Genomic DNA, 27,476 nt, shown 5'->3' with positions numbered 1-27,476 from the left:
ATAGATAGATAGATAGATAGATAGATCTACATATCTATATCTTTATATAGATATATAGATCTATATATATCTATATATATATATCTATATATATATATATATATATATATATATATATAGATATATATATATAGATCTATATATATATAGATCTATAGATATATATATAGATATGATGTGCATGTGTGTAGAGTAAGAAATTTTATGACATGGAAGCTCTGTGGTGATTGTTCAGCTTGGTCTTCGGGAAAATGGCGACCAATGGTGGACAGAATGCAGCGCTGGCTGCAATAAGCAGACATGTTGGTAGAGCAGTGGGTAAGCTCTAGTGACGGGAAGTGAGAGCAGAGATACGGAGAGATTTGGGTCTCTATTGGTGTGTAGTTTGGCGCCAGAAGGGTGAGGTAAAGTCCGGTGTGTGGAGGGTCCGCGGTGACTGAGCGGTGTGTCCCGGCCTTCCAGTCGTAGATCGGGAGGTGAGGTGATCAGGGTGGCGGGGTTGACACTGGTTGGCGCTCTCTGGGTGGATGGTGGTCAGTGGACATGTATGGACAAGTCAGTGACAGGAGGGGGAGGTGCAGTGTATCTATACTGGGGTACATCTAGAGAGGTCGGGGAGGGGATCCAGACATATAGACAGTCCTTGTGACTGAAGGTGTCCTCATCTATCAATCTTCAGTGGCAGACTTGGGTTCCATTACAAGCTGACTTACATTGTATGTGTCCCCTTCTGTTCAGTCACTTAAAGCAGAACTCTGGGCATAATAAATACAAATGTCCCCACCACCACCACCTATACAGAATATAATGCTGCTTACATTTAATAAAAAGACAAATGTACTTAAGTCCTATTAAAGGCATTTAAAAAAAAATTAAAATAAAAAAGAGGTTATAATTACCTGATGTGTGCAATGATATCGCGCAGATAACCGTTCTTTGGCGCTGTCTGTGTGGGGCACTATCTAGCCACTTCCGGACCGCCGCACGCCGATGTACGTCCAAACTTTTCCGGTGGATATCGTTGTTATGGCAGCAGCTAGCTGCCATAACCCCGGTATCCCCGTTTTCGTGCGGCAGTCCTCTTTCTGATAAAAGTGGTCCCTGTGGCGGATTCGCCGTGAGGTCACTTTTATTGGTGGCGGGAGAGGGCCCCCCCTCCCGACGCGATCCGGTGCCCTCCGCCGCTTACCGGAGCCGTCGGTAGCGGCGGAGACGATCGCGTCCGTTTCCCTTCTGTGCCTGGAGACGAGTGAGGCTAAGATGGCCCCCCCCTCGTCTCCATGACACTGCTGGGCGGAAGCGACGTCAAAACGTCACTTCCGCCCACGCCTTTTAAAGGCACATTTTTTTCAATGTTATTTTTTTAAATTACTTTTTTTTTTTATTGCATTTTAGTGTAAATATGAGATCTGAGGTCTTTTTGACCCCAGATCTCATATTTAAGAGGTCCTGACATGCTTTTTTTCTATTACAAGGGATGTTTACATTCCTTGTAGGAATAAAAGTGACACTTTTTTTTTTTTTTTTTTTTTAAACGGTGTAAAAATAAATAAAATAATGTAAAATAAATAATAAAAATTAAAATTTTTTTTTAAAAAACCCCGCCGTCCCGACAAGCTCTCGCGCAGAAGTGAACGCATACGCGAATAGTGCCCGCATATGAAAACGATGGTCAAACCACACATGTGAGGTATCGCCGCGACCGGTAGAGCGAGAGCAATAATTCTAGCCCTAGACCTCCTCTGTAATGCAAAACATGCAACCTGTAGAATTATTTAAACATCGCCTATGGAGACTTTTGAGGGTAAAAGTTTGATGCCATTCCACGAGCGGGCGCAATTTTGAAGCGTGACATTTTGGGTATCAATTTACTTGGCGTAATATATTTCACAATATAAAGAAAAAATTGGGCTAACTTTACTGTTGTCTTATTTTTTTTTATTTAAAAAAGTGAAATTTTTCCAAAAAAAGTGCACTTATAAGACCACTGCGCAAATACGGTGCAAAAAAAAGTATTGCAACGTCCGCCATTTTATTCTCTAGGGTGTTAGAAAAAAAAAACATATATAATGTTTGGGGGTTCTAATTAATTTTCTAGCAAAAAAACTGTTTTAAACATGTAAACACCTAAAATCCAAAACGAGGCTGGTCCTTAAGTGGCTAGACTCCATTCTGGTAACAATCACCTACAAAGCACCGATAAGGTTCAGAGCCCTGGCATTGCTCAGCACTTCCCCCATCTCTGAAGACTCATTGAGGACTGCTTCACACCTGTTGCTGTTTGCTTTTGATCTGTTTTGCACACAATTTTTACGCGTTTTATATATATATATATATAAACATTTTTTTCTAACCACTTCAACCCCCGGAAGGATTTACCCCCTTCATGACCAGGCCATTTTTTACGATGCGGCACTGCGTTACTTTAATTTCCAATTGTGCGGTCATGTGACATTGTACCTAACTAAAATTGATGTCCTTTTTTTTTTCCCCACAAATAGAGCTTTCTTTTGGTGGTATTTAATCAGCTCTGTGGTTTTTATTTTTTTGCTCCAGAATCAAAAGACTGACAATTTAAAAAAAAAACTGTTTTACTTTATGCTATAGAACATAACCCAATAAAAAAATCTAATTTCTTCATCAGTTCAGGTCAATTTGTGTCCTGCTACATAAAAAAAAAAAAAAAAATCCAAATAAACATATATTGATTGGATTGCGCAAAAGTTATCGCGTCTACAAACTATGGAATATTTTTATGGCTTTTAATTTTTTTTTTTTTTTTACTAGTAATGGTGACAATCAGCAATTTTTAGCCGGATTGCGGCAGACAAATCTGACACCTGACACTTTTGACGCTTTTTTTTTGGGAACCAGTGATCAGTGCTAAAAATATGCACTGTTACTGTACTAATGACACTGGCAAAGAAGGGGTTAACACCTGGCGCGATCAAATGGTTAAGTGTGTCCCTGGGGAGTGCTTTCTGTTACTGTGGGGGATGGACTGACTGGCAGAAAACATAGATTCGTGTTCCTGCTTAGCAGGAACACAAGATCACCGTGTCCTTCCCTGTCAGAATGGCGATCTGCCTTGTTTACATAGGCAGATCGCCATTCTGCCTCTCTGGGGAACGATCGGCAGGTCCCGGCAGACATCACATTTGCTGGACCCGCTGATTGGCTCCCCCTCTGGCCAATCAGTGCACGCTGTCTGATCAAAAGCACACTGTATAGGTGTGAACCAGGCCTTTGGTCTCTTTCACATGGGAGTAAAAATCGCCTAGATTTTGTTACCGATCTCTAATCCGATGCATTGCTGTCTGACTGCACACTATTGAGTAAAGATCAGTAAAGCAGCGCAGAGTACAGAGGCGTAAAAAAAAAATAGAAAATTTTACGTCAGTAATTTATATCTATAGGCCGGTATACTAATATACAAGCACACAAGAGTACGGGTGTATAGCCGTAAATTACAGTGCTGGCTGAATCTGGTTCTTTCCCCCTGCCTCCTTTAGGCCCCATTTACACAGGCTGTCCGATTGGGTCCGCCTGTCTTTTTTTTCAGGCTGACCTGATCAAACGTTCCATTCACCTCTATGGAGCGACGGATGTCAGTGGTGACATGTCTGCTGACATTCCGCGCTATCCAATCGGCCAAATCCAGATGGATGGAAGCTTGGGCTGCAACTAAGGATTATTTTCATAACAACTGGGTGCGGCGGCAGCGGATTTTCATTTAGAGTTTATTCTTCTATTCCCCACAGACAGTTTTTAAATTTCCTGCCTCCCAGCCCTCCATTGCCTCCCCTCTCGCTCAAGGAGCGTATCAATGCCGTCCGCGTGGACTAGGGCTAATTAAAACAGAGGGGGGGACGTTGATTGATGGAGCGTGCGTGGCGCCGTGTGCGGGGCGTAAGCACTCGAGGAGCACATGGCGCAGGCACTGGAGACAGACAGACACTCACAGCTGCAGTGGACACACAGGACACGTGCTGGAAGCACGTAAGGGATGCAGGCATTTCCAGTATAAGAAATAACATTGAAAACAACTAAAGCTGAACTTTATTAGCATTGTCTTTTACTAAACTATTTTGCTCAGCGAGTTGTGCATTTACTTATTGCCTCTGTTCTTTTGTGCTCAGCACTATGGCTCCCAAAAAAGACACCCCAAAGGTACCAAAAATTCCACCCCCAGGTGCTGGGAACTCTAGTCATGTCTCCACACTGTCATCCTCTCCTGAGATACCAGATATGGCAATCCAGGGTGAGTCATTAGGACCAATTGGTGGTGCAACTGCTTCTCACATTTCAGCCCCTGAATACGTGACTGAAGATGCGTTTTCCTCCGCCCTGTAGGGCCTAGAAGGAAGATTAGCGATTTTAATCACATCCGCTATCCAAAAGGATAGGAAGTGTGTTAGATCCCCCACCTCAAACACCTTACCAAAGGAACAGTGGGTAGAGGATGAGGGGTTACCCTCAGGTGATCAGGAAGGAAGGCAAACCGATTACTCCTCTGTGGAGGAAACAACTGTATATGAACCTTTTTCACCCTCTGTATCTGCGAAATCACTGGTACAATCTCATACAGAGATGGTTCGTGCCTCTTTCAATCTACCTCTAGCAGAGTCAGCTGATAGTTCTGTTTCTTCTTTAGGTTCCTTAAAACCTTCACAGCCTTTTCATGTGTTTCCTGTACATGCCTTATTAGAAAAGCTTATTTATACTGAATGGGATAACCCAGATAAGCATTTTCTCCCTCCAAAGAGATTCACAGTACTCTATCCCATGGAGGAGAAATTCACCAAAAGATGTAAGGTACCAGCAGTTGACGCTGTGATTTCCAGTGTGAATAATAGTCTAACTTGTCCAGTAGACAATGCACAAATGCTTAAAGATCCAACTGATAAACGTTTGGAATTGGAATTTCTGTTAAAATCCTCTTTGGCAAGTGCGGTTACTCAGCCTGCAGTTGCGACAATAGGCATCTGTTTGTCCCTAAGGGCCCTTTCACGCGGGGGCGGCGTCGGCAGTAAAGCGCCGCTGTTGTAAGCGGCGCTTTACCGTCGGTATGCGGCCGCTAGCGGGGCGGTTTTACCCCCCACTAGCTGCCGAGAAAGGGTTGAAAACCACCGTAAAGCGACTCTGCAGAGGCGCTTTGCCGGCAGTATAGCCGCGCCGTCCCATTGATTTCAATGGGCAGGAGCGGTAAAGGAACGGTATACACTCCGCTCCTTCACCGCTCCGAAGATGCTGCTAGCAGGACTTTTTTTTTACCGTCCTGCTAGCGCACCGCTCCAGTGTGAAAGCCCTCGGGGCTTTCACACTGGAATCAAAGCAGCGGCACTTTCGGGTCGGTTTGCAGGCGCTATTGTTAGCGCAATAGCGCCTGCAAACCGCCTCAGTGTGAAAGGACCCTTAGGGACCAGTTTAGACAGGCCCTTAAAGAGGTCCCTGCACAACAGGCCCGTGATTTGGCCCAACTACCAAAGGCGCTATGTTTTGCCATAGACGCCATGAAAGATTCTATTCACCAGGCGGTCTCGCCTTGCGCTTGTGCTAGTACACATGAGCAGGACCCTGTGGTTAAAAAATTGGTCAGCTGAAGCACCTTGCAAAAGGCTTCTGACTAATTCCCCTTTTCATGGGGATCGACTATTTGGGGAAGGTTTGGACAAATACATCCAAACGATTTCTAGTGGGATGAATACTCTTGCCAGTCAAAAGAAAGTATAAACGTCCTTCATTTAAACGGACTCTTTCCCCTGCGCCAGGGGCATCCGCATTTAGGCAGTGGCGACGGCCTCCACCGTTAGACTCTAGAGGCAAGCCTCAGGGTCAGGCCCAGGCACAGAAGAAGTCCCGGGGCCAGAATTCTGCAAAGCAGAATGCTAAAGCCTAATTATGAAGAGGCGCCCCCCCTCGCCATAGTGAGGGGAAGGCTTCTGCAATACTCAGAAGTCTGGCAAGAGGAAATTCAGGACAAACTAGAATTTTGGGAGTTTCCACCGTCTCGTTTTCTGAGATCAAACATTCCCAAAGATCCAGGGAAAAGGCAATCTCTGTTTCAGACATGATTACTAGCTCAGGGGGTGATCATACAGATCCCCACAGAAGAGCAAGGTTTAGGGTTTTATTCCACCCCTTTTTACGGTACCAAAACCGGTACCAGACCCATTCTAAAGAATCAAAATCAGTTTCTGAAGATCCGCTCCTTTCGTCGTGTCAACATCTCTGGAAGAGAAGAGGGAAGAAGACGCCTCAAAAGACCGGGCTCCACCGCTAGCAATAGAGCGGCAAAAGAGCAGAAGATAGCGGAGGAGCCCAGCAGAAGGAAGAAGGCAACGGAGAAGAACCAGAGAGCGCGGTGAGGACACTGGAGAGAGGGAGAAGAGGCCTGAGAGACCCCCCCAAAGTCGGAAGAAGACCCCCGGAGCTGCCTAATAAATTACTTTTAAAACCTGTGTAGTGTTTTTTTTTTTTTTTTTTTTTTTATTGACACTCTTTTCCCCAGGTGAATGGGTAGGGGTACCATGTACCCCATACTCATTCACATAGGGTGGGGGGCTGGCATCTGGGGGCCCCCTTGTTAAAGGGGGCTCCCGGATTCCGATAAGCCCCCCGCCGGCAGACCCCGACAACCAACGGCCAGGGTTGTCGGGAAGAGGCCCTTGTCCTCATCAACATGGGGACAAGGTGCTTTGGGGTGGGGGCCCGCAGGGTGCCCCCCCTTGCCCCAAAGCACCAACCCCCCCATGTTGAGGGCATGCGGCCTGGTATGGTTCAGGAGGGGGGGGGCACTCGCTTGTCCCCACTCCCTTTCCTGATTGACCTGGCTGTGTGCTCGGATAAGGGCCTGGTATGGATTTGGGGAGGAACCCCACGCTGTTTTTTCGTTGTAGGGGATGCCCCTTGGAATCCATACCAGACCGAAGGGCCTGGTATGCTCTTGGAGGGGAACCCATGCTGGTTTTTTATTTAAAATTTGGCTTGGAGTTCCCCCTCAACATTCATACCAAACACAGTGCCTGGTATTGGCGGGGATCCAGGTCGGATCCCCGTTCAATATGAGTCGGTACCCTGTCGGGTTGCTATAGAAATGGCAAACCGCAGCTAAACGCAACCGCAGCTAATCGCACTGTACAAATGCAGCTGGTGCCTGGTGTCTTTTTCACAGAAAAAAAACATGCTTTTAACTGCGGCAGAATAGCCGTCTGTGTGAAAGGCGCCTTATAGTTGCTGGCCTGAACAGGTTCTGAGGGACAGGGGCTGCTTATGCCCTTTCTACTCTGTTTCAGCTATAGTTGGTCTTTTACTCTTTAAAACCCTTTATTCAGGGTTTTCATCTGTACCCTCTCACTCTGTGGAATCTGAATCTGGTTCACTCAGTGCTTAAGAAACTACCAGTTGTCTGAACCAATTACACATTCCTCTCTCACCCACTGGTTGCTTTATCCTGTAAGGTAGGGCTTGAACATCCCAGGTCACCATGGCGACTAGAAATTGTTTCCTGGTGCCTGTGTTTGTCAGTCGTCCGCATCCGCCTCCCACTTGCCGGCTGTGCTATAGACGAAAGTTGGTTACAGCGTGGTCATCCAGTTCTGGGAGGGCATCAAATGACGTACTCCCATTGCCCCCACACGCATAATGCGCGCTCTGTGATCGCTGGTATGTCTATGTAATCAGAGCTGATCGCATGTAAACGAATGCCAGTTGTCAGCATTTCCTTTCCTCAGCGCAAAATTTTATAACTGAAATTAGGAAATTTTTTTATTTTTTTTTTCAAAACTTTCAGTCTTTTTTTCATTTTGTTTAGCAAAAAAAATACCCAGTGATTATTACCACCAAAAATAAAGCTCTCTTTGTGTGGAAAAAAATGCTAAAAATGTCATTAGTACAGTGTGACATGACCATGCAGATGTCATTCAAAGTGTGACCGCTGAAAATTGGCCTGAGCAGGAAGGGGTTCAAAGTGCCCAGTAGGCAAGTGGTTAAAAAAACTGGCTCCCAACTTTTTATTTTTTTAAGCTGGCCCCTAGATTCGAAGCAAATTTGTCAAGCCATGCTGTAAGGCAACAAATATGGTTTGCATAGGCACAATGTCCTGTTGGGAACCAGGACTTCCTTTTTACCTAAGTTAGCTACTACCTCTTAACTCAACCAGGACATTGTTCTTCTGTCCCTCTGTCTGGCTTCAGTTTAGCAAAAGGAAATTTCCTTCCATTGTCTGGATGTGGCTCAGCTTGAAGAGTCTATAACTGGGTACGCACTGACCGAAAATTGTCTGGTTCAGCAGGAACTGGACAACTTTCAGGTAGTGTGTACAGCTGTCTGTCCTACAGAAACGGGTTTAATAACTCTCTTTTGTCAAAGGAACATGCTAGAAAACCAGAATCCGATCATCAGCACATGCAACCAATGGCTGAAAGCTCTGATCAGTGTATTCTGACTGGAGTATCAACATTGCTTGTGTTTTGGTACATCATGGTTTGTGTTTGTTCACCCAACAGGCTGAAGTAAAAAAGAAAAAACTTGCAGTGTGTACCGCACAGGCTAGATTTGATTTAAATCGCTAATAAAAAGGCTTGATTTATATCAACTTGATTTAAATCATAATTTTTAAAGAGTAAGTCATTTCTGTCCTGTAGCGGATCCTCCTCTGACCTGCTGTTGACTCACCGACAGTCCTATTCACTTTAACCACTTCCCACCCGGCCACTGTATATAAATGTCCGGGTGGGCGCTCTCTCCTTCTGAATGGACGTTCAGGAACATCCCTCAGAAGGAGGGGGGCCGTGCGCGCGGGCCCATGCAGCGGCACGATCCCGATGCGCTTGTGTCAACCGGACACGGTCATCTCCGATCGGCAGGAGGGCTCTGTGATTGGCCCTCCTGATCACATGATGACCGTGTCCAATCACAGTTGTCATGTGATGTAAATACAGAGCCGGTTGCTAGGCGATCGGCTCTCCTCACATGGAACAAGATGTCGGTGAGGACAGGCGAGCGGATCACTGCAGCCGGCCAGTGATCAGTGAGTATGAGCTGTTTTTACAGCTTTTTACTCACTGATCACCGGCCCAGTGTCCCCACACAATGTAAACAGACACACGTCCCCATGATTATCTGCGCACATCTGTTCGTGATCACACAAACCAATTATTATACAATCTTCTTTTTTTTTTTTTTTAACCAAAGACCTGTAGCAGAATACATTTTTGCCTTAAATTTGACAAAATTTGATTTTATTGGATTTCTTTTAAAATAGAAGAAAATATTGTTTTTTTTTCCAAATTGCCACTATTTTTTCGCTTACATAGCCAAAAATAAAAAACGGAGTCATGAATAAATACCACCAAAAGAAAGCTCTATTTGTGCGAACAAAATGATAAAAATTTCGGGGCTACCAACGGTACAGCGTTGTATGACTGCGCAATTGTCATTGAAAGTGTAAGAGCGCTGAAAGCTGAAAATTGGCCTGAGAAGGAAGGGGGCGAAAGTGCCCAGTATTGAGGTGGTTAATGGGACGAAGGGTGTTGTGGCAGTGACAAAAGGTGAGGGACGTGGCGGCAGCAGGTAAGTGGATGCCCGCTAACAGGTGCTGCCATGATGGATCTGAAATGACAGGGGCTCTTTAAAGGTAATGACTCATTCTTGCTGGTAGTTAAAATATTTTATATTTTCAAACAAAATGAAGGTTTCCTATTTAGAATAGTAAAACAGCAATATCAGAACCGATTCAATCATACAATTTGTAGTGTTCATATATTTGCAAAACAATGGGATAAAAGAATATTCCTGAACTTTTTTCTTTAATCTCATGGTTACTGTGACATTGTGTGAATGCATCAATGCAGTGCATGTTATCTCAGCTGGCAGAGCTTGGATTCATTGAATGAGTTTACCAAAAATGTAAGGTTTTTTTTTTTCCCCTAAAAATCATTGATTGAATTATCCTCCCTGGTACCGGGCTTATCTCTCAGCCACTGCTTCTTTCATAAAAAAAACAATTCCCTCTTTGTCGTCCTGGGTAGACCCCAAAAGGATGCATCAGCATCTTTTTCCGCCATTTCTAGGTGACTTGGGCAGATCATCATTTATGGTCTCAAGGATTGGATTCCACCCTTTCCTGTCAAGGTGCGCACTCCTAGACTTGGAATTGCTTTTTGGGCTTTTCAACATCGGCAACTATTTCTCAAATTTGCAAGACTGCCACCTGTATCTTTGGTCACACTTTTTCTAAGTTCTACCAGGCAGATGTTTTGGCCCTGCATGGCACCCACAATCTGCCGATCGCGGGTGCAGTGCTTTGCAGGCTTATAGTAAAAGAAAAAATAATAAATGCACGTTTTTTTACCTGCAAAAACGTGCATTTATTTTTTTTTACAAAGGCGAGCTTATCTTTAACCTCACTGACGGTATTCCCGAGTGTGGCTCGGGGTTAAATTTCAGCACCATTAGCGGTAACCCTGAACCACACTCAGGATTACATCTCAGGATCCTGGAGCGGTATACTTACCTTGTCCCCAGGATCCTGTGATGTCCCCCGCTGTGTCTGCGGGCTCTGTCCTCCTCCGAAGCCTCTCTGTGCCAGGCTCCATTCCCTGCGAGCGTCGTGACGCACGGGGGCGGAGCCTGGCTGCAAATTCAAAAAATGTAAAAATCATAACACATACAGTACTGTAATCTTACAGATTCAGTACTGTATGAAATTATTTCACATCTCTTTTGTCCCCAGTGCTTTGTCCAGTGTCCTGCATGCAGTTTTATATTATATATACTGTTCTTTCTGCCTGGAAACTTGAGATTGTCCATAGCAACTAAAAAGTGTCCCTTTACATCAAAAGTGGCTTTAGACCAGCTAGAAAACAGCGATAATAAATTAGAACACTTGCAGAATTGAGTGATAGTGAATCGTGGGGAAATTTATTTTATTATTATTATTATTATTTTTTTTTTTTTTAATTATTTATATTTATTTATTATATTATGATTTTTGTGTTTCAAACTTCATCATACTTGGGATATCTACTAGACTCTTGGTGGACAGATTTAAGTTTGTTATTGTTAAGAATTACAGACCTACAATATAAAATGGCAAATTTCCATGCAAAATAATTGTACCGCTTTCAGCACCTAAAATCCGAAATAATCATACCGCCAGGGAGGTTAAAAAGAAAAAGACGTTTATTTTGAGCGTTATGATCTTCCTTAATCAGGTAATGTGTGAAATTGTGAAAGAAAATAAGTTTATTATCGAACATAATGCTGTGTATATACTGTGTGTATTGGCGCATCTTGTAAATGTCACATCTCTGGTCTGCAGATGAAGAATAAAGTGTAAGTCCAGCATGCCAAAAAAACCAACCTATCCTTTGCCACGATCAGAATGCCTGTGTGCCATTTGTCGGGAGGTTTTGTTGGAGCCGGTGACGCTGCCATGCAGTCATACTTTGTGCCATCCTTGTTTCCAGAAGACTGTGGAGCAAGCTAGCCTGTGCTGCCCTTTTTGTAGGTTGCGAGTTTCCTCCTGGGCTCGTCGCAGTGCCCGCTCAGGAACACTAATCAACAAGGAACTTTGGGAGATCATCCAGCGTCAGTATCCAGAGGAGTGCAATCGCCGTGCTTGTGGACTAGACACTGAAGATGATGACCTTGAAGATGGTGAGGCTTTTTACATTCACTATTTTCACCCCTCCTTGTGTATTTGTACTTATAGGTTAGCCTTATTCTAGGCTTACCTATAGGTACTGTAAGTATCTCCTAAACATGCGCCGTTTAGGAGATATTTACTGTGCGCCAATGATGTAATTGGCGCATGCGCTCTGAAAGAACAGCCGCCCATGCAACTAACGATTATTTTCATAATCGATTAGTTGGCCGATTTTATTGTTTCGATTAATCTGGTAATAACCTTTAAAAAAATCTCTAATACATTCTGAGAAGAACAGACAGAAGAGATATACTGTATATACTATTTGAGGTTGAATCTGGTAAATATCATCGGACTCAGAGATCCCAAATTTTTTTTAGTTAAAGAAAAAAAAAAAATTAAAGACGGTTTTGCAGTTTTTCAGACAGAAGTGTAATACATTTATGTATGACAGACTCCCTTGTCATAGACGGGTGATAAAAGCTCCCCGTGCATGCTGTCACTTATGCTGGCCATACAAAAACAATATCTTCCTTCAAAAAACAAATTCATTTTAAGAACGTTCGTACGTTCATATTTTTAGTAAAAAAAAAATCGCAATGAGTGTATATTGATTAAGTTATAGCGTCTACGATATAGGGAATAGATTTATGGCATTTTTATTATAATATAAATATATAAAATTTTGGGCGATCAAGGGGGGTTAAGTGTTCTAACTGTAGGGGGGGGATGGGCTGCCACTGCCATGACAGAGATCCCGATGACAGGGAACAGAAGAGCTCTGTCATGTTACTAGGCAGAACAGGGAAATTCCTTGTTTACGTAGGAATTTCCCTGTTTCTGCCTCTCCTTGCCGTGATCACGGGCCGCCGGTGGACATCGAGTCCGCGGGCACGCGCCCACTATACTACTTTTGCGGACTGACGTACAGGTACGTCAGTTTGCGCAGGCGTGCCATTCTGCCAACGCATATTGGCGTGAGCCAGTCGTCAAGCGGTTAATAGTATGATTAGAGTGAAGGCCCATTCAAAATTCTGTGCTTAAAATGTATGCAATGTTAAAGTATATGTGACCCCCTCACCTTGCAAAAAAACCCATTCAGTTTAACATAGCTTTTCATATAAGTCTTTTATGTTGCTATTGAAAACCTACTGTATACCACTGATAAAAATTCCTCTCCATGTTTTATGGCACTAAAAGGTGCTCTTAATAAATAGAGGTGTAAACAGGTCGTTAGAAGATACAGTTTCAAATAACAATTTGTGCAAACATATCAGTCTGGTTTTCAGATATGCACTGGTTTAAAAGTAAAACATTATTGTAAACCTTGTTATTCTACATTATTCTACTAATGTTTCCCTGCTAATGTCATGTTAGAAATATGATAGTGCCATTGCTAAGCTGCTTCTAAAACTGCCCGAATGGCTGTTTTGGTGTAAAGAAATATTACCTGATGTTTTGCTGCTTTTTGGCCTAGACTTTACACCTCATCCAGCTCGAAAACTCTGCAGACCAGGAGAAATCAGAGAAGAATATGAAGCTGAAAGAAGTAAGGTAAGAAGTAGTTCTAATTAGGGCTGCAACTAATGATTATTTTCATAATCGATTAGTTGGCCGATTTATTGTTTCGATTAATTGGTTAATAACCTTTAATAGTGTGGTGTATAGTTTGGTTAATATGTAAAGTTTAAAAAAAAAGGCAATTTATTATTAAATATCTATATGCAGTGGTAAATATAAATAACCAACTATATAGGTAGGGAGCGAAATCTCTAATCCACTCTGAGATTAACAGACAGAAGAGATATTAGGGGTGCGCATCTTCACTGGTCTCACAATTCGATTACGATTATCTGGTCAACGATTCTTTTGGATTTCACGATGCATCACGATTACCGACAAGCTTCCACTTCTGCTTGGGCCACCTATGCGGCCCTTCCACCCTGCAATCTTCTGGCACACATCACAGTTCCCAAAAGATTGCCCGGCTATGCAGGACAGCGCAGTGAGACATGCACACTTGGCTGTGAAGCTGCAAGCTGTCACAGCCGGATGCCCACAGTAGTATTGCCAGCGCCGTGGACAGACGGGGAGAGAATAGAGGGTTTGGGTGGCCACGTCGCTGGATTGTGGGACAGGTGAGTGTCTTTTTATTAAAAGTCAGAAGATACACTTTTTTTTGTAGCTGCTGACTTTTAATAAACAAAAAATTGACTGGAACTCCGCTTTGAATAAAAAATAACCTTACTCCCTTAAAAAGTGCACTAATCCGGTGCACTACAGGGTACAGGCATTCACACAAGCTGCTGCCAGGAGGTCAGGAGGGATTACAATCCACAGCTAACAAACAGCCCTGTGAAGTTCCCTGTACTGTCTCTGTGCTGACCAGTGGCAGCTGGTGCTCAAAATTTTTGGGGGGGCGCAAACAAACTGAAAAATACTGAACCTCCCCCATCAAATGCAGCCTCACTGTGCCCGTCAAATGCAGCCACCTGTGCCCATTAAATGCAGCCATCACTTCACTAACCCCCCTCCACCACAATGCACGGGCCACCACTGGTGCTGACAGTTCCTTGGCTTTCCTGTTTGCACCTTCCAGCACACTAGGAGTTAACAGTGGAATGTGCAAAGGGAAGCCCAGGGACCTGTCAGCACGCAGCGTGAGGTGTAAGAGTACAAACACATTTGTACTCTACTTACTGTTGTTAAAATTACTTTCTTTTAATAAATGCTGTGTTACAATGAATGATGTGCCCCGCTGTATGTGCTTTTTAAAAAAATATGTCACTTCATACTGCATTTCACAGTAGTACAATACATCCCGCTCATGTGAGTCCCATCCCACCTCTCTCCGCTCTCCTCTCACGTCTCCTGAGTCCTGACGTCAGCGGGGAATTCTCAGTCCCGCCCGCCTCTCTTCTGATATGATAGCTATAGTCAGCGGGCGGGGCTAAGAATTACCCGCTGACGTCAGGACTCAGGAGAGCGGAGAGAGGGGGGACGGGCCGGGTGTCACATGAGCGGGATGTATTGTACTACTGTGAAATTCGGTATGAAGTGACATATTGGCATATGAAGTGGCGTATTTTAAAAATACGCTCCGCAACGGAGATATGTGAACCGGCTCCATAGGGAGCCAGTCACATTCTCCTGCTATGCGAATTGGATGCGGAGAAAACCGCATGTAATTCGCATAGGTGTGAACCCGGCCTTAAATATCATCAGACTCAAATCAAATTTTGATCAGTGTGGCCAGCAGATGGCTCGGGTCACCCTTATATAGTTTGCTGTGCGTTTTGTTTTTGCGCATGTGATTTTGCTGTGATTTGCGGCATTTTTTGTGGGGGGTTTTTTGGGCAAATTTTGATGTTGGGCAGATTAAAAAACATAAATTGCACCGTTTTGTGTTAAAAGTCCTTGATCCTTTACAAATATGCAGCAGATGAAAAAAGCTTAGATGTGAATGTGTTCCATAGGAAACCATGTTAAATGAACTGTAGTGCGTTTTCTGCAAAAAGCATAAAAAAACACATAGGTGTGAACGAGGCCTAAAACGTTTAGTAGCAGCATGCTTTTTTTTTTTTTTTTTTGTATCACCTTTCATAATGGGGTTAAAAACTAAAATGAGCTCTTTATAGTAAAAAAAGAGCAGATAATCGCTACTATATTATTATTATTATTATTAATAATAAATGCACCCTGAAGTAGGATATATGGGTATTGTAACTAGGAGTGCGACATGACGGGTGGAAGGGAGATAGAAATCTTTTATAATAAAGTAGTACTAAAAGCTGAGACTTTTTTTTTTTTTTTTTTTTTTTTTTCCAAGGATATGATCATTTTAAATATAATGCACAATACTGGTAAAAGTTTACTTAAAATGTAATTGTAATCCCGTCTATCAGCCTCCAACACCTTCTCTTGGTTCAGGTGGTGATCTTCCCTGCACACAGTCATTAGTCTTTTGTGTTTTTTGTTTTTTTGTTTTTTTTTTGTTTTTTTTTTTGTTTTTTTTAGTGAAAACCAACAAACGTGTTATACTTAACTGCTCTGTGTAATGGTTTTGCACAGAGCAGCCCAGTTCCTCCTCTTCTAGGGTCCCCCGCCTACAATTCTGGCTCCTTTCGTCTTCAGCGTGCCCCCAATAGCAAGCTGCAAAGTATAGTATAGCGTTCCCCTACAGGAAGCCGCAAAGTATAGTATAGAGCACCCCTATAGCAAGGTAAAAAAAACTTCTGCCTTTAGAGCCACTCACTTCCTGCCCAGGACTACATGTCCCATGAGGCATTGCTCCTCACACATTCACAAGTTCTCAGGCACTTAGTGACATGTATGGACGGTGTACTGAGCTATATGTGTGCTGCATTGTATTTTCCTGATATGTAAACAAATAATGCATTCCGTAGGCCAACTAATCGGCTGGCCGATTAATCCATTATGAAAATAGTAATCGATTCCTTTCATAATCGATTAGTTGTCAATTATTTGTTTCTTCCTTGTTCTAATACATTAATGTTCCAGGTAGATAATGCCACTGATTGTTTACTTCAAATGCTGCAGTCACTGATTTGATTGGTAGCTAGAAACACTACTTTTCTACTTTTGACAACCACCTTGACCAGCAGCAGGCAGAAGACCAGGACCACCGCTCCCTGTGACAGCAGCAGTCTATCTCTAGTGGTCAGATGACGTGCCCTTTCATAGAAACTACTACTTTCCAATCAGTAAGGCTCATGTTCTCTGACCAAGGAGCAGCCTAATGCAGGGAAAGTGTGTGTTGGAGTGGTGCTGGAATGCATTTTTTTTTTAACCACAAAACAATTTTGGGGGCTCTATCTGTTGTATTTTACTTTTACATAACCAGTTAGCAAAGTTTCATTATTCTGTTTCAATTCTGGCCATATACAGAACACTGTATATAGATTTTTAGTTTTGCAGAGTTGACTTGTGTGTCCCCTTAGATTGAAGCTGAGCGGCTTAGGATAGAAGAGGAAGAACGGAAGGCAAGTGAGGACTACATTCAGAAGCTTTTGGCAGAGGAGGAGGCAGAGCAGCAATGTTCTCTAGAACGCACACAAAGGGAACTGGAAGAACAGATGAAGAAAGATGAGGAGCTTGCAAGGATTCTTAGCAGTGATCTGGTAAATGACACTATGAGGAAGCCATATGGCTCATTGTTCATTTTTAGTAAATAAGGTATGTAAAAACTGGTGCTGTGCTGTTCTTAAAGAAAAAAAAAAAAAAACTATGCTGCTAGAGGTAAGTAGTAGAAAGGTAAATGAACACGCAAAATGATATAAATATATAAAAAAACAGAAACAATATAAAAAAAAGTAGAATCAATATAGAGCACTTCTATACCCAATAGGTGCAGTGTGATATTCCACAATAATCGGTGGTAATAGCAAAGTGCAAGAAATTCATTCAATAAAGACTTAAGGCCAGATGTGATAAGTATCTTACTGGAAACACTAAAATCAATATACAATCACTAAAAACCTCAATGGATCGTGCAAATAGGCAAAAAACAGCAATTAATAAATTAAATGTGCAACTAATATGGGCAAAAATTACAAATGCAGTGTATAATAAACATATAACCAAAATAAGCCAACTGTAGAACTTGTGGAAATTCAAACAAAGGCAAACGTGTGCAAAATATATAATGGGACTGGGAATGTAGTCCAATGTGATTAAATCCTCTTTTTGTGGCTAATCAGAAAATGTGCAATAAGGTGCTGAGAGCATGGTGGTGATCTCCTCTTCGTGCACAGGACACACAGTGGTGTGAAGTGGCCTCCTACCTTGCGGTAAAGAGGTAACCGCATAAAGTTGCTGGTAATGGCTGCTTCTCCCTTGTACTCCTAACTGCCTCTCACTTAGATTTCTGGGCTGGATGGAGCTGTTAGTGGGTCTTTGTCTCTCAGTGGAGCAGGAATGGGATTAATGGTAAGAAGGGTCCAACTAGTGTAGTGTTTCAATCAGAGGTTGGTTTTTATTAAAACAATGGTGAGGGTACTCACTTCACTTACAAGAAAAAACACACAGAAAACTTATCTCCTACGAGCGGCGAGCTCGTTTGCATGTATCAGTCTTGGATGCCTATCCCGTTACTACACGTGATCCCCTGATGAAGTCACGTGACCGTGACGTCACGCATAGGGACGGGATAGGCACCCAAGACTGATATCTCCTATGAGCGGCGAGCTTGTTTGCATATAAGTTTTCTGTGTGTTTTTTTTCTTGTGAATTAAACACTGCATTTGCAATTTTTGCACATATTGATTGCACGTTGCACATTTAATTTATTAATTGCTGTTTTTTGCCTATTTGCACGATCCATTGAGGTTTTTAGTGATTTGTATATTGATTTTAGTGTTTCCAATAAGATACTTATCACATCTGGCCTTAAGTCTTTATTGAATGATTTTCTTGCACTTTGCTATTACCACCGATTATTGTGGAATATCACACTGCACCAATTGGGTATAGAAGTGCTCTATATTGATTGTACTTATTCTTATATTGTTTCTGTTTTTTTTTATATATTTATATCATTTTACGTGTTCATTTACCTTTGTACTACTTACCTCTAGCAGCATAGTTTTTTTTTTTTTTTTTCTTCTTCTTTAAGAACAGCGCAGCACCAGTTTTTACAAACCTTATTTCTATTGCTGTATGGGCTGAGTTTGACCTTTTATTCGGTGCTTGCAGCAGTTCAACGTTCATTGTCCTTCGTTTACATGGTAGCGCAGGAATAACTATAGATTTCAGTATCATTTTTAGTAAATGTCTACAGTTAAAGGGGGAAAAATGTATACAGTATATAATTTTTAACCACTTCAGCGTCGGAAGATTTTACCCCCTTCATGACCAGGCCATTTTTTGCTATTCGGCACTGCGTTACTCGCAACTGACGATTGCGCGGTCATGCAATTCTGTACCCAAGCTAAATTTACATATTTTTTTTTCACACAAATGGAGCTTTCTTTTGGTGCTATTTGATCACCACTGTTTTTGTTTTGTTTTTTGTTTTTCTGCAAAAACATTTGGAGAAAAATAAAAATTTTACTTTACTAAACCATACCAAACATAAAAAATTTAATCTAATTTCTTCATAAATTTTGGCCAAAATGTATTCTGCTACAAGCTTTCGATGAAACAAAATCCCAATAAGTGTATATTAATTGGTTTGTGTGAAGGTTATAGCGCCTACAAACTATGGTATAAATACTGGAATTTTTTTTTTTTTCTTTATACTAAGGCCCCTTTCACACTGAGGCGGTTTGCAGGCGGTATTGCGCTAAAAATATCGCCTGCAAACCGCCCCTAAACAGCCTCCGCTGTTTGTTCAGTGTGAAAGCCCGAGGGCTTTCACACTGAAGCGGTGCGCAGGCAGGACGGTGAAAAAAGTCCTGCAAACCGCTTTTTTGGAGCGGTGAAGGAGCGGTGTACGAGGGATTTTAACCCTTTTTCGGCCGCCAGCGGGGGTTAAAACCGCACCGCTAGTGGCCAAATACAGCTGCAAGAACGACGGTACAGCAGCGCTAAAAATAGCGCTGTTGTACCGCCGACGCCCCCACCGCCCCAGTGTGAAAGGGGCCTAATGGCGGTGATTAATGTCCACTGCAGTGCTGGTATAGTCAATCTGACGCTGGGGGGGCTGGCTAACTGCAACTAACATCACCAATAACGTTAAAACAGTGATCAGTGCTAAAAATATACACTGTCACAGTACTAATGACACTGGCTAGGAAGGGTTAAGATCTAGGGGTTAAATATGTTCCTCACTATGTATTAATATGTGTGTACAGTGTGCTGCTTTTTGCTAACTGATCTCTAATTTTATCATCCCTGCACAAACTGACAGATCCCTCCCTGTGTACACAGCTCTGTGTCGAATTTCAACACAGAGCTCTGGGCTGTAAATGTACACAGCCGAACAGCATGTCCCCGGCCGTGAATCATTGGCTGAGACTTTCTGACAGGCTCCTGTGTACAATCTAGGGATCGACCGATATCGTTTTTTCGGTGCCGATACGATACCGATATTTCGGGCACCTCTCCTGCCGATAGCTGATATTTTTTGCCAATATTCTTTACATTTAAAAAAAATATTTTTTACACTGTCATTTTTACATTTTTTTGTTTGTTTTTTATCACTGTTATTGCTGTCACAAGGAATGTAAACGTCTCTTGTGACAGTAATAGACATGTAAGAGGTGCTCTTTATGGAGAGATCGGGGGTCTATAAGACCCCAAACCCCTCTTCTGCACTTCACAGTATTCAAAACCTCAAGATCGGCATTTTTGAATACTTTATTTTTTAAAACTGGCACGTTTAAGATGCCAGTAATATGGGAAGTGATGTCATGACATCGCTTCCGGGTTACTAGATCTGAGACCTGAACAAAGCAACGGCTTTGTTCGGGTTTTCGGGCAGCCAGCAGACGTGCTGGCTGGTTGTTCGGGCCTCCCGGTGGGACGTGGGGGAAGGTCCCCTCCCGTTGCTTGTAATAACAGCCAAGCGGCTGCTGAGCTGCATCGGTTGTTACAATAAAGCTGGCCATCCGCTCTAAAGAACGATACTGGGGTGATGCATGCATCTCCCCAGTAAAACCCCTTTAAGCAATATTGGTCAGTTTTGTGACCAATACTTCTAAAAAAAATAGTGAATATCGGCCGCACTGATAATCGGTCGATCCCTAGTGCAATCACAGGAGAAACTGGGTGGGGGTTGCGCATGCACACAACCTAAATCCAAAATTGGATAGTGACATTGGATAGTACGTCGCTTTGCCTCTGCAGTACGAGTGGCCAATGTATGTCATTTCATGCTTATATGATTGACACACTGATTTTCCCAGATGTGTCAAACTTTCCACTTACAAAGGTCCCTGCAGCATTTCTCATTGTAACACTGAGATTTGCTTATGAGGTTATAATGAGAGTAGACGACCCCGCCCCCCCCCCCCCCCTCCCCCCTCAAATTCAGGAACTAGCCTGGCAATGACATGGTAAAACAGCCATTTGTTGCAGATTCCTACCTTCTGTTCTGAAGCAAGTGTGCCAAAATCCTTGCAATGTATATAGATCACCTAGAGGAGAATTTTGTTTCTTAAACAAACCTGCCCTTAAAGGGTTAACTTTTTTTTTTTTTTTTCACTAGAATGAGTCCACTGCATCATCTGTCCAAATATCCCCAGTGGAATCACCTGTAATCCTCAAGAAGACTGTCGCTATAAAGTCTTGTAAACGTATGAAAAGCAACAGGACGCAGTCTGGAGACATTCAGAGGTGAGGAAGGAAGTCATTTGACGTAATGGAATCTTGAAGCTGAAAAAATCTAACTTGATCAGGAGAGACAAAATGATGGTACCATATATGACTTGGTCATATTAAAGCTCCGCATTGGATCCATTTTGTACTGTACTGAAATTACAAAAAATGATCTGTCTTGTCAAAAGCAAGGGTCCTCTTATGGTCTTCCAAAGCTGACTCCAGCTTTACTATCACTTTAAATAATTTGAGATTAGCTGGCCCAAACAAATGATTTTTCTACACTAACAGGTGCACCCGCTGGCAGCACTGTATAGACTGTAGCTCCAGCTGTCTGCAGTGTCCAGCCTTGTGTTGCGTCTGTGGGATGCAAACATCCCATTCCACAACCAGAACAAACGTGAGTCAGGCTGAGTGGTGCTCAGCTATTTATAGGCAGCTTTTGTATGCTCTGAATGTAAAGCTTCCTTTGATTGGCTGAGGCAGAGATCGTAACAACATCCGCCCTCCTCTCTGCTCACACTTTGAACCTCTTCATGGGAGTGAGAGTCTGTATTCAGGTTTTAGCGACTAGCTTAGAGGCTGAAAATAGCTTCTAAAATACTGAGTTTGTATTTATTTCTGTTCGCAAGAAATTTGGGAGAGCTAGGTAGTTCATGCTTTGCTGCAAGGATCTGCATCTAAGACACCCTAACCCTCCATAAATGCATACTTTTACCTTGATCCGATGGCTGTGGCTTCTGGTATTTTCATCCTGGCTGCTCCTGTACATCTCTCCATCTCTGGCCTCATGACACCGCTCTCTAGGTGTCCATGGGGCTGTAATGCGCAGCCATAGTGTGTATATACAAACACTTGAGGCTGCAGCTGTCACATCAAGGTAACTGCGTCTATGGAGGGAGTGTTGGTTAGGTCAGGGTAAGGAGTTTAGTGATCTTTGTTTTAAAGTTAATTTATTCTGTGTTGCAGGTTTCTGTCACCTACATCAGTGAAGAATTTTGGCACTAACGGATCTACTTATGTTAGAAATGGGGAACTTCAGGTAAATCTGTTTCCATTTAAAATTTCAGCCACCTGGAAATCTTTCTTTTTTTTTTTTTTTTTTTTTTTCTCTCGGTGGGAGGGCTTGCTGGAGCTAAGATGGAACACTCTTGCAATTTGGCTGCTGAGGTTAGGTCATTCTAACGAATGTGGCTGTGAGCAAGATGCTGGACTTGACTAATAGGTTGAGTTGGGCTGGGTGGTGCATAAAGTTGTCATTCCTGATCTTCACATTTGTAACTTGCAATGGGAGAAGGCAGAAATTCCTGGATTAAAATGGAACTGAAGGCATTTTATAATAGACTACAAGCAGACAGTCTTATCACAGAAGAGATATACAATAAGATGCACAAACCTGCCTGCTCGGTGTCTTCTGCGGCATGTAATTGGGCTGCTCATGTGCAGCTGGGCAGTGAGGTCCCTGTGCATTGAAATGACTGACTCCTGCACATGAGTTTCATCATCCCGCGCTGGCTAGTCCATATGCCTCAGCACGGGACCCAGACTGTTAGGCTGGGTTCACATATATGTGAATTGGATGCATTTTTAACCGCATCCAATTTGCATAATATGTGTATGTAATTGGCTCTCAATGGAGCTGGTTCACACATGTCTGGGATGGCCACAATGCGGCTTTAAAAAGGTCCTCGCCGATACTGATACTATTTTTTTATATATATATTTTTTTTTTTATGTCATATGACAGTGGCACTAATATGCAGCACTGATAGGTGGCACTAATGAGGTGCGGACTGTGTCAGTGATTTTTTTTTTTTTTTTTTTAATTACAATTCTTTATTTTTTAACAGCCCTGTTGGGGGGGGGGGGGGGGTGTTGGTGAGATATCAGAGGTCTAAACGGACCCCTGACATCTCCCCTTTGAGACGGGAGAAGGGACTGAGGACACAGATTCCCCAGTCCCTTTCTTAGCAGCCTCAGCTGCACTGAAGATAAATGGACTGGAGACAGAAGTTTACGATGCTCCATTGTGAATGGACATGGTAAGCAGTACATGTGTTTTAAAGTGGTGGAGCACAGAAAGACATTCTTTATGCTTATTGCATGGGCATTGATCACATTAATATTGAGCACTTTTATGTACTGTATGATTATTTGGAAATGATTTGTCACTTCTTGATTGGTCACATAAAAATTGGGTTGAGTAGTTTTACACCATTATTTGCAAGTGACAGTTATTGCTTTAAAGGGACAGTGCAGCGCATTTTATTACTTTTGTGCAAATTGACCCCTTTCCAACCTGGTCCTGAAGCAATCCCCACCCCCTTCCATCTGAGCTACATGCAGTACTTCTACCCTGACTTGTGACCAGCACCTGCCACTCAACAGTCTAGTGTAAGAGGCCCATTGGTTAGTAGATGCTCTTACCATAGTTAAATTGTGTCAGCTGGACTTGGCTCCAGCAAGGCTGAGGCCTAGTTTTGTGTCTGCAGAAGTTGAGGCCTTTGCATAGCATTCACCTGCATTTAAACTTTTGAGAATTGTACGTTTTACTAGCAAGGCTTAAAAGTGCATTGACCTGACCAATTCATAGGCATTTGTAAACTGTTTTCTATACTTTACAACATATGCCTCAATTTTATGTACTGGATGTGTAACCAGACACTTGATTCTCTTATTTGTTGTATTTGCAGAACATGAGTACTGGTGCTGAAAATGTTTTAGCTTTGCTGGAAGAATCGGATGATGATGCAATGCCTATACTCTCCCCTCAATCCTCTTTCACTCCTAGTCCTATAGAAGTATCAGATTCAGAGATTCAACTACCTGGTCTGACTAAATACTCTCCTACCAGAAATGCATTACACACAGAATGGTCATCCAGAAACAAATATTTAGAGCAAATGGTAACTAATGAGGCTTTCCTAACCATGACTACTGCACAGTTATCCCCTCCCAGATGTTCCAGCTCTATAGATAGTAGTAGGAAACGGCAAAATCCACAACATCTTGATGCAACCAATATGCCTGAGCATTGGCATAAACTGTCACCTAAAAGAACTCTTGATTTCTATGGAGACACAGAGTATCATCCAAGTGAAAAGAGGCCTTGTCTGGAGAAAAGCACAGCACCTGGATATCACACAGAAAAGTTAATGGAACTGGAAGAGACTCTCCATGAGAAGAAACTGCAGGAAGAACAGGACCGAATTCTGGCACTAAAACTACAGAAGCTCTTAAACAAGGAGGTGAAACAAGTCAGCAGACAGAAGGGTTCCCCAGATGAGTACAAGTTGCGTCCAAAAAGAACACCTCCACAGCAGAAGCCATTGGAGTCTTCATCATCCAAAAGGACTGCTTCAGAGTGCTGTATGGATCAAAGCAGTTCTAAGAGCTCTGAAAGTGGGGAATCCTCTGATGAAAATAAAAAACCTGCCCCAAGAAAGCATGCTCAATCCTTTCCACCTAGAGATGGGACAAGTAAAACTTCTGAACAGCCCTCACTGCCTAATGGGGTAAAAATCCTGAAGCCAAGTAACAAGCAGCAAACCATACTGGATATGTTTCAAAGAGCTTCAAGAAAGTAGTTTCAATAAGAACTTCATATTTGCTTAAAAATGAATTACAGACAGTCATTTATACATAGTTACTTTGGCACAGCTTGGAACAATGCAAGTATGTACCATACCTGTGGGATCCCTGTGGCAGCTGGAAATCACTGTAGTAGACACCACTACTACAGTGGTCTTTGCCAAGTGGCTGCTCTGCTGCATTGTGAACACAGGAGGGAGCTTGCTCACTTGGCATGGGCTCCATTCAGGGAATACTTTGTTTTTTTTTCAAATGAATGTAAAGTATTCTCTAACTGGATGAGGTGGAGAGCCAGGGTGGTGATATGAATTCCACCTCATCCAATCGAGAAAATCGAGCATTGTAAACGGCGCCTGTGCGGAGAAGGCGACGATCTGTTCAGTAAGTAGCAGTTTATCTGTTTGGCATGGGGCCCAGAAGCTAACAGTAATCACTATATTAGTGGTGCCTACTAGTGATTTTCAACTTCCAGGGCTAACCCATAGGTTTGGCACATACATACTTGTGCTGGTCCAAGCTCGCTCAATGTACCTATGTAAACATTGCCATATCTGCAATTTGGCTTTAGGCCTCTTGCACACGGTACTGATGTTTGAACATCTGCATTTTTGGACGTAATCCCAGGCCTGTAGGTTAGATATATTCACAAGCGCATATTTGTGCGTTCTAGCTCCCGGGATGTTATGCAAACTATTGTCGCATATGCGTTTACCGGCACAAAATACTGACGGGGAACGCAGATTTTTATGGGTTTTTTTTTTTTTCACATGAATACGCAGTGCTTGTTTACATGCCTGTGTGTACAGCCATATCATAAACATTGGGCTACATTTCAGATCCATAAGAAAAAAAGCTGTACTGAGCATTTTCAAGCTGCAGTGTGCAAGTGGCCTTAGGGACCCAATCTTCCTGTAAGGTTATATGTGCTTTTAATGTATTTTATGCATGCTATTTACATGTAAAAGCCTCCCTTGTGAAGACATTCAAAAGCCATGAATATGACCTTTTTAAAAAGGGCTGCTAGGTTTGGTAGTAGTTTTATTTCAGACTGCTTATGCAAACTATTACATACAATAAGGCTGTTTACAATTAATGCACTTCCAGTTAATGAAAGCTAATTGTCTGTTACTAGGTGCAGCACTACAATGGTGCATATTTTGCCACTTGCCAATTAGAGCTCCTTGTATTTTGAGGAGCCCTGGTTCAGACTGCACGCCGCATGTGATTTGCACATTCATTCATTCATTTTGAATGACTCGCATCACACCGCATCCTCTTGTAAAAGGTTCAGGCAGCTTTTTTTGTTTGCACTGGAACTGGATCGCATGGGTGTTTACACCCATACGATCCAGTTCAGGCAAACGCACTGCATTTCACAGCGTGATTGCAGTGCAGAAATCGCTGCATTTCCTGCACTGCGTCAGTGTGAACCAGGGCTGAATGACTGCAGGCAGCAATGTGCAGCACCACTGCAGATGTAAAGTGAAATTTGCTTACTTGGTGGGGCTTACTGAATTTCTCACATCCAGTACTTGTTTTGTTTTTTGACTAATTAAAGCGGACCTTGCACTAAAATGCAATGTCCTCATATTTGTCTTCCCCGACCCCCTGTTCCCAGAACACTGCATTTCTCCATTTAGTTCTGTAATGCAGCATTTTGAAAGAAGAGAGTGGGGGGAATAGCCACATAGGTGGACCTTGCCTTTTAGTGCAGGGTCAGCTTTAAATAAGTCCCGTGTGCCAGCACACCATGGATCTTCAAGTTAAGTCCAAACTATGTTTTATTGCAGCATGATCACATCACAAGCAAGAAAGTGCAACGTTCGAGCCGTGAAGAACCCCTTTGTCAGGCATGTGACCTGCCTGACGAAGGGGTCCTGCCCGGCTCCGAAATATTGCACTATTTTGCTCGTGATGTGATCATGCTTTAATAAAACATTGTTTGGACTGAACTTGAAGATCCGTGGTGTGCTGGAAAATATCTACACTGCATTATGTATGTTCCAGTTTTCTAGCGGTTGCTGCAGCACCCGTTGTGTCAGATCCTATTCCAGGATTGTGCGTGATTGGAATATAGATGGTTACAAGTGTACATAAGTGCCTCAAAGTGCTATCATATTGGGTAGAAGTGAAAAGTTTCACGTGTTCAAGCCACCCTCTAGTTCTGACTGGTCCTCAAAAAATCCTTTTGTATACATATATTTTTTTTTCAGAAGTAACTGTAATTGAATAGTGATTATTTTTCTTCTATTGCCCAGTTCTGTTTTATGGCTTATGGTCTAGTGCAAATGAGTTTTATGAGTCAACTGTACTCTGTTCTATGATGAGTTAGATTATGCAGTTAGGCAATTAAATGTTACTTTTCACTTCTTTGGTTTCAGTATTCTATAGCCATTTTTTCCAGATTGTGTAGTTTTAGTTTTGGCTAATGTACTGTTGTCAGTCACATAAAAACATGCACAGTTACAACCTTGTGCTAATGGGGGGGGGGGAGTAAACTTTTTTAAATCCCCAAATGCTACCACTGGTGGATCTAAGACAAAAGTTATCAGCTTGATTAATGTAATATCTCCCCTAAAGTAGCATGAACAGTGCAGGATTACATTCATTAAAGTGGAGTTCCACTTGTTTTTCAGTTTATTAAGTCAGCAGCTACAAAAAGTGTACCTGCTGACTTATAATAAACAGACACTCACCTGTCCCACGGCCTTCAAGCAAAAGTTCTGATAGATTCTCTCTAGCTTTAGCATAAATACTTAAAAGTAACTTTGTGTAAGACAAAAACATCAGTCTACATTGAGTTAAGTTTTATAATTTATATGATTCTCATGTTTACTGTTGAATTCAGATTTTTTTTACACAGGCAAAAGCCTTGCCATGAGCATATACATTAGGGATGCACCGAATTATCCACCGAAAATGGTGTTTTCGGCACATTGCCGAAAGGAAAACCTTG

At 42.5% G+C, this 27,476-nt stretch overlaps 1 protein-coding gene across 2 annotated transcripts; it reads left to right on the top strand.

Moving 5' to 3' along the window:
* The first annotated feature begins 301 nt into the window (after window positions 1-301).
* Window positions 302-26,890, top strand: RNF168 (ring finger protein 168). 2 transcript variants are annotated; one of them, XM_073625628.1, is made up of 7 exons: window positions 302-476; window positions 11,324-11,661; window positions 13,128-13,204; window positions 16,612-16,791; window positions 20,820-20,947; window positions 21,899-21,971; window positions 23,623-26,890. In XM_073625628.1, the coding sequence occupies exons 2-7, from the start codon at window positions 11,349-11,351 to the stop codon at window positions 24,514-24,516; spliced, it is 1,665 nt and encodes a 554-aa protein (XP_073481729.1). In that variant the 5' UTR covers window positions 302-476; window positions 11,324-11,348; the 3' UTR covers window positions 24,517-26,890. The 2 variants fall into 2 exon arrangements, with proteins under 2 accessions (XP_073481729.1, XP_073481730.1); XM_073625629.1 differs by having other exon boundaries at window positions 317-399.
* Window positions 26,891-27,476: the final 586 nt, after the last annotated feature.

This window comes from Aquarana catesbeiana, linkage group LG04 (assembly GCF_042186555.1).
Source record: "Aquarana catesbeiana isolate 2022-GZ linkage group LG04, ASM4218655v1, whole genome shotgun sequence".
Lineage (NCBI taxonomy): Eukaryota > Metazoa > Chordata > Amphibia > Anura > Ranidae > Aquarana > Aquarana catesbeiana.
The sequence above is the reverse complement of the archived record's forward strand: the minus strand, read 5'-3'. Positions and strand labels throughout refer to the sequence as shown.

Bases quoted from the DNA above. Each gene is read 5' to 3' on its own strand.
- RNF168 (XM_073625628.1), top strand. From the start codon at position 11,349: ATGCCAAAAAAACCAACCTATCCTTTGCCACGATCAGAATGCCTGTGT. The intron at 11,662-13,127 runs GTGAGGCTTTTT...TTTTTGGCCTAG, and splicing joins AGATGATGACCTTGAAGATG to ACTTTACACCTCATCCAGCT. The intron at 21,972-23,622 runs GTAAATCTGTTT...TTGTATTTGCAG, and splicing joins TTAGAAATGGGGAACTTCAG to AACATGAGTACTGGTGCTGA.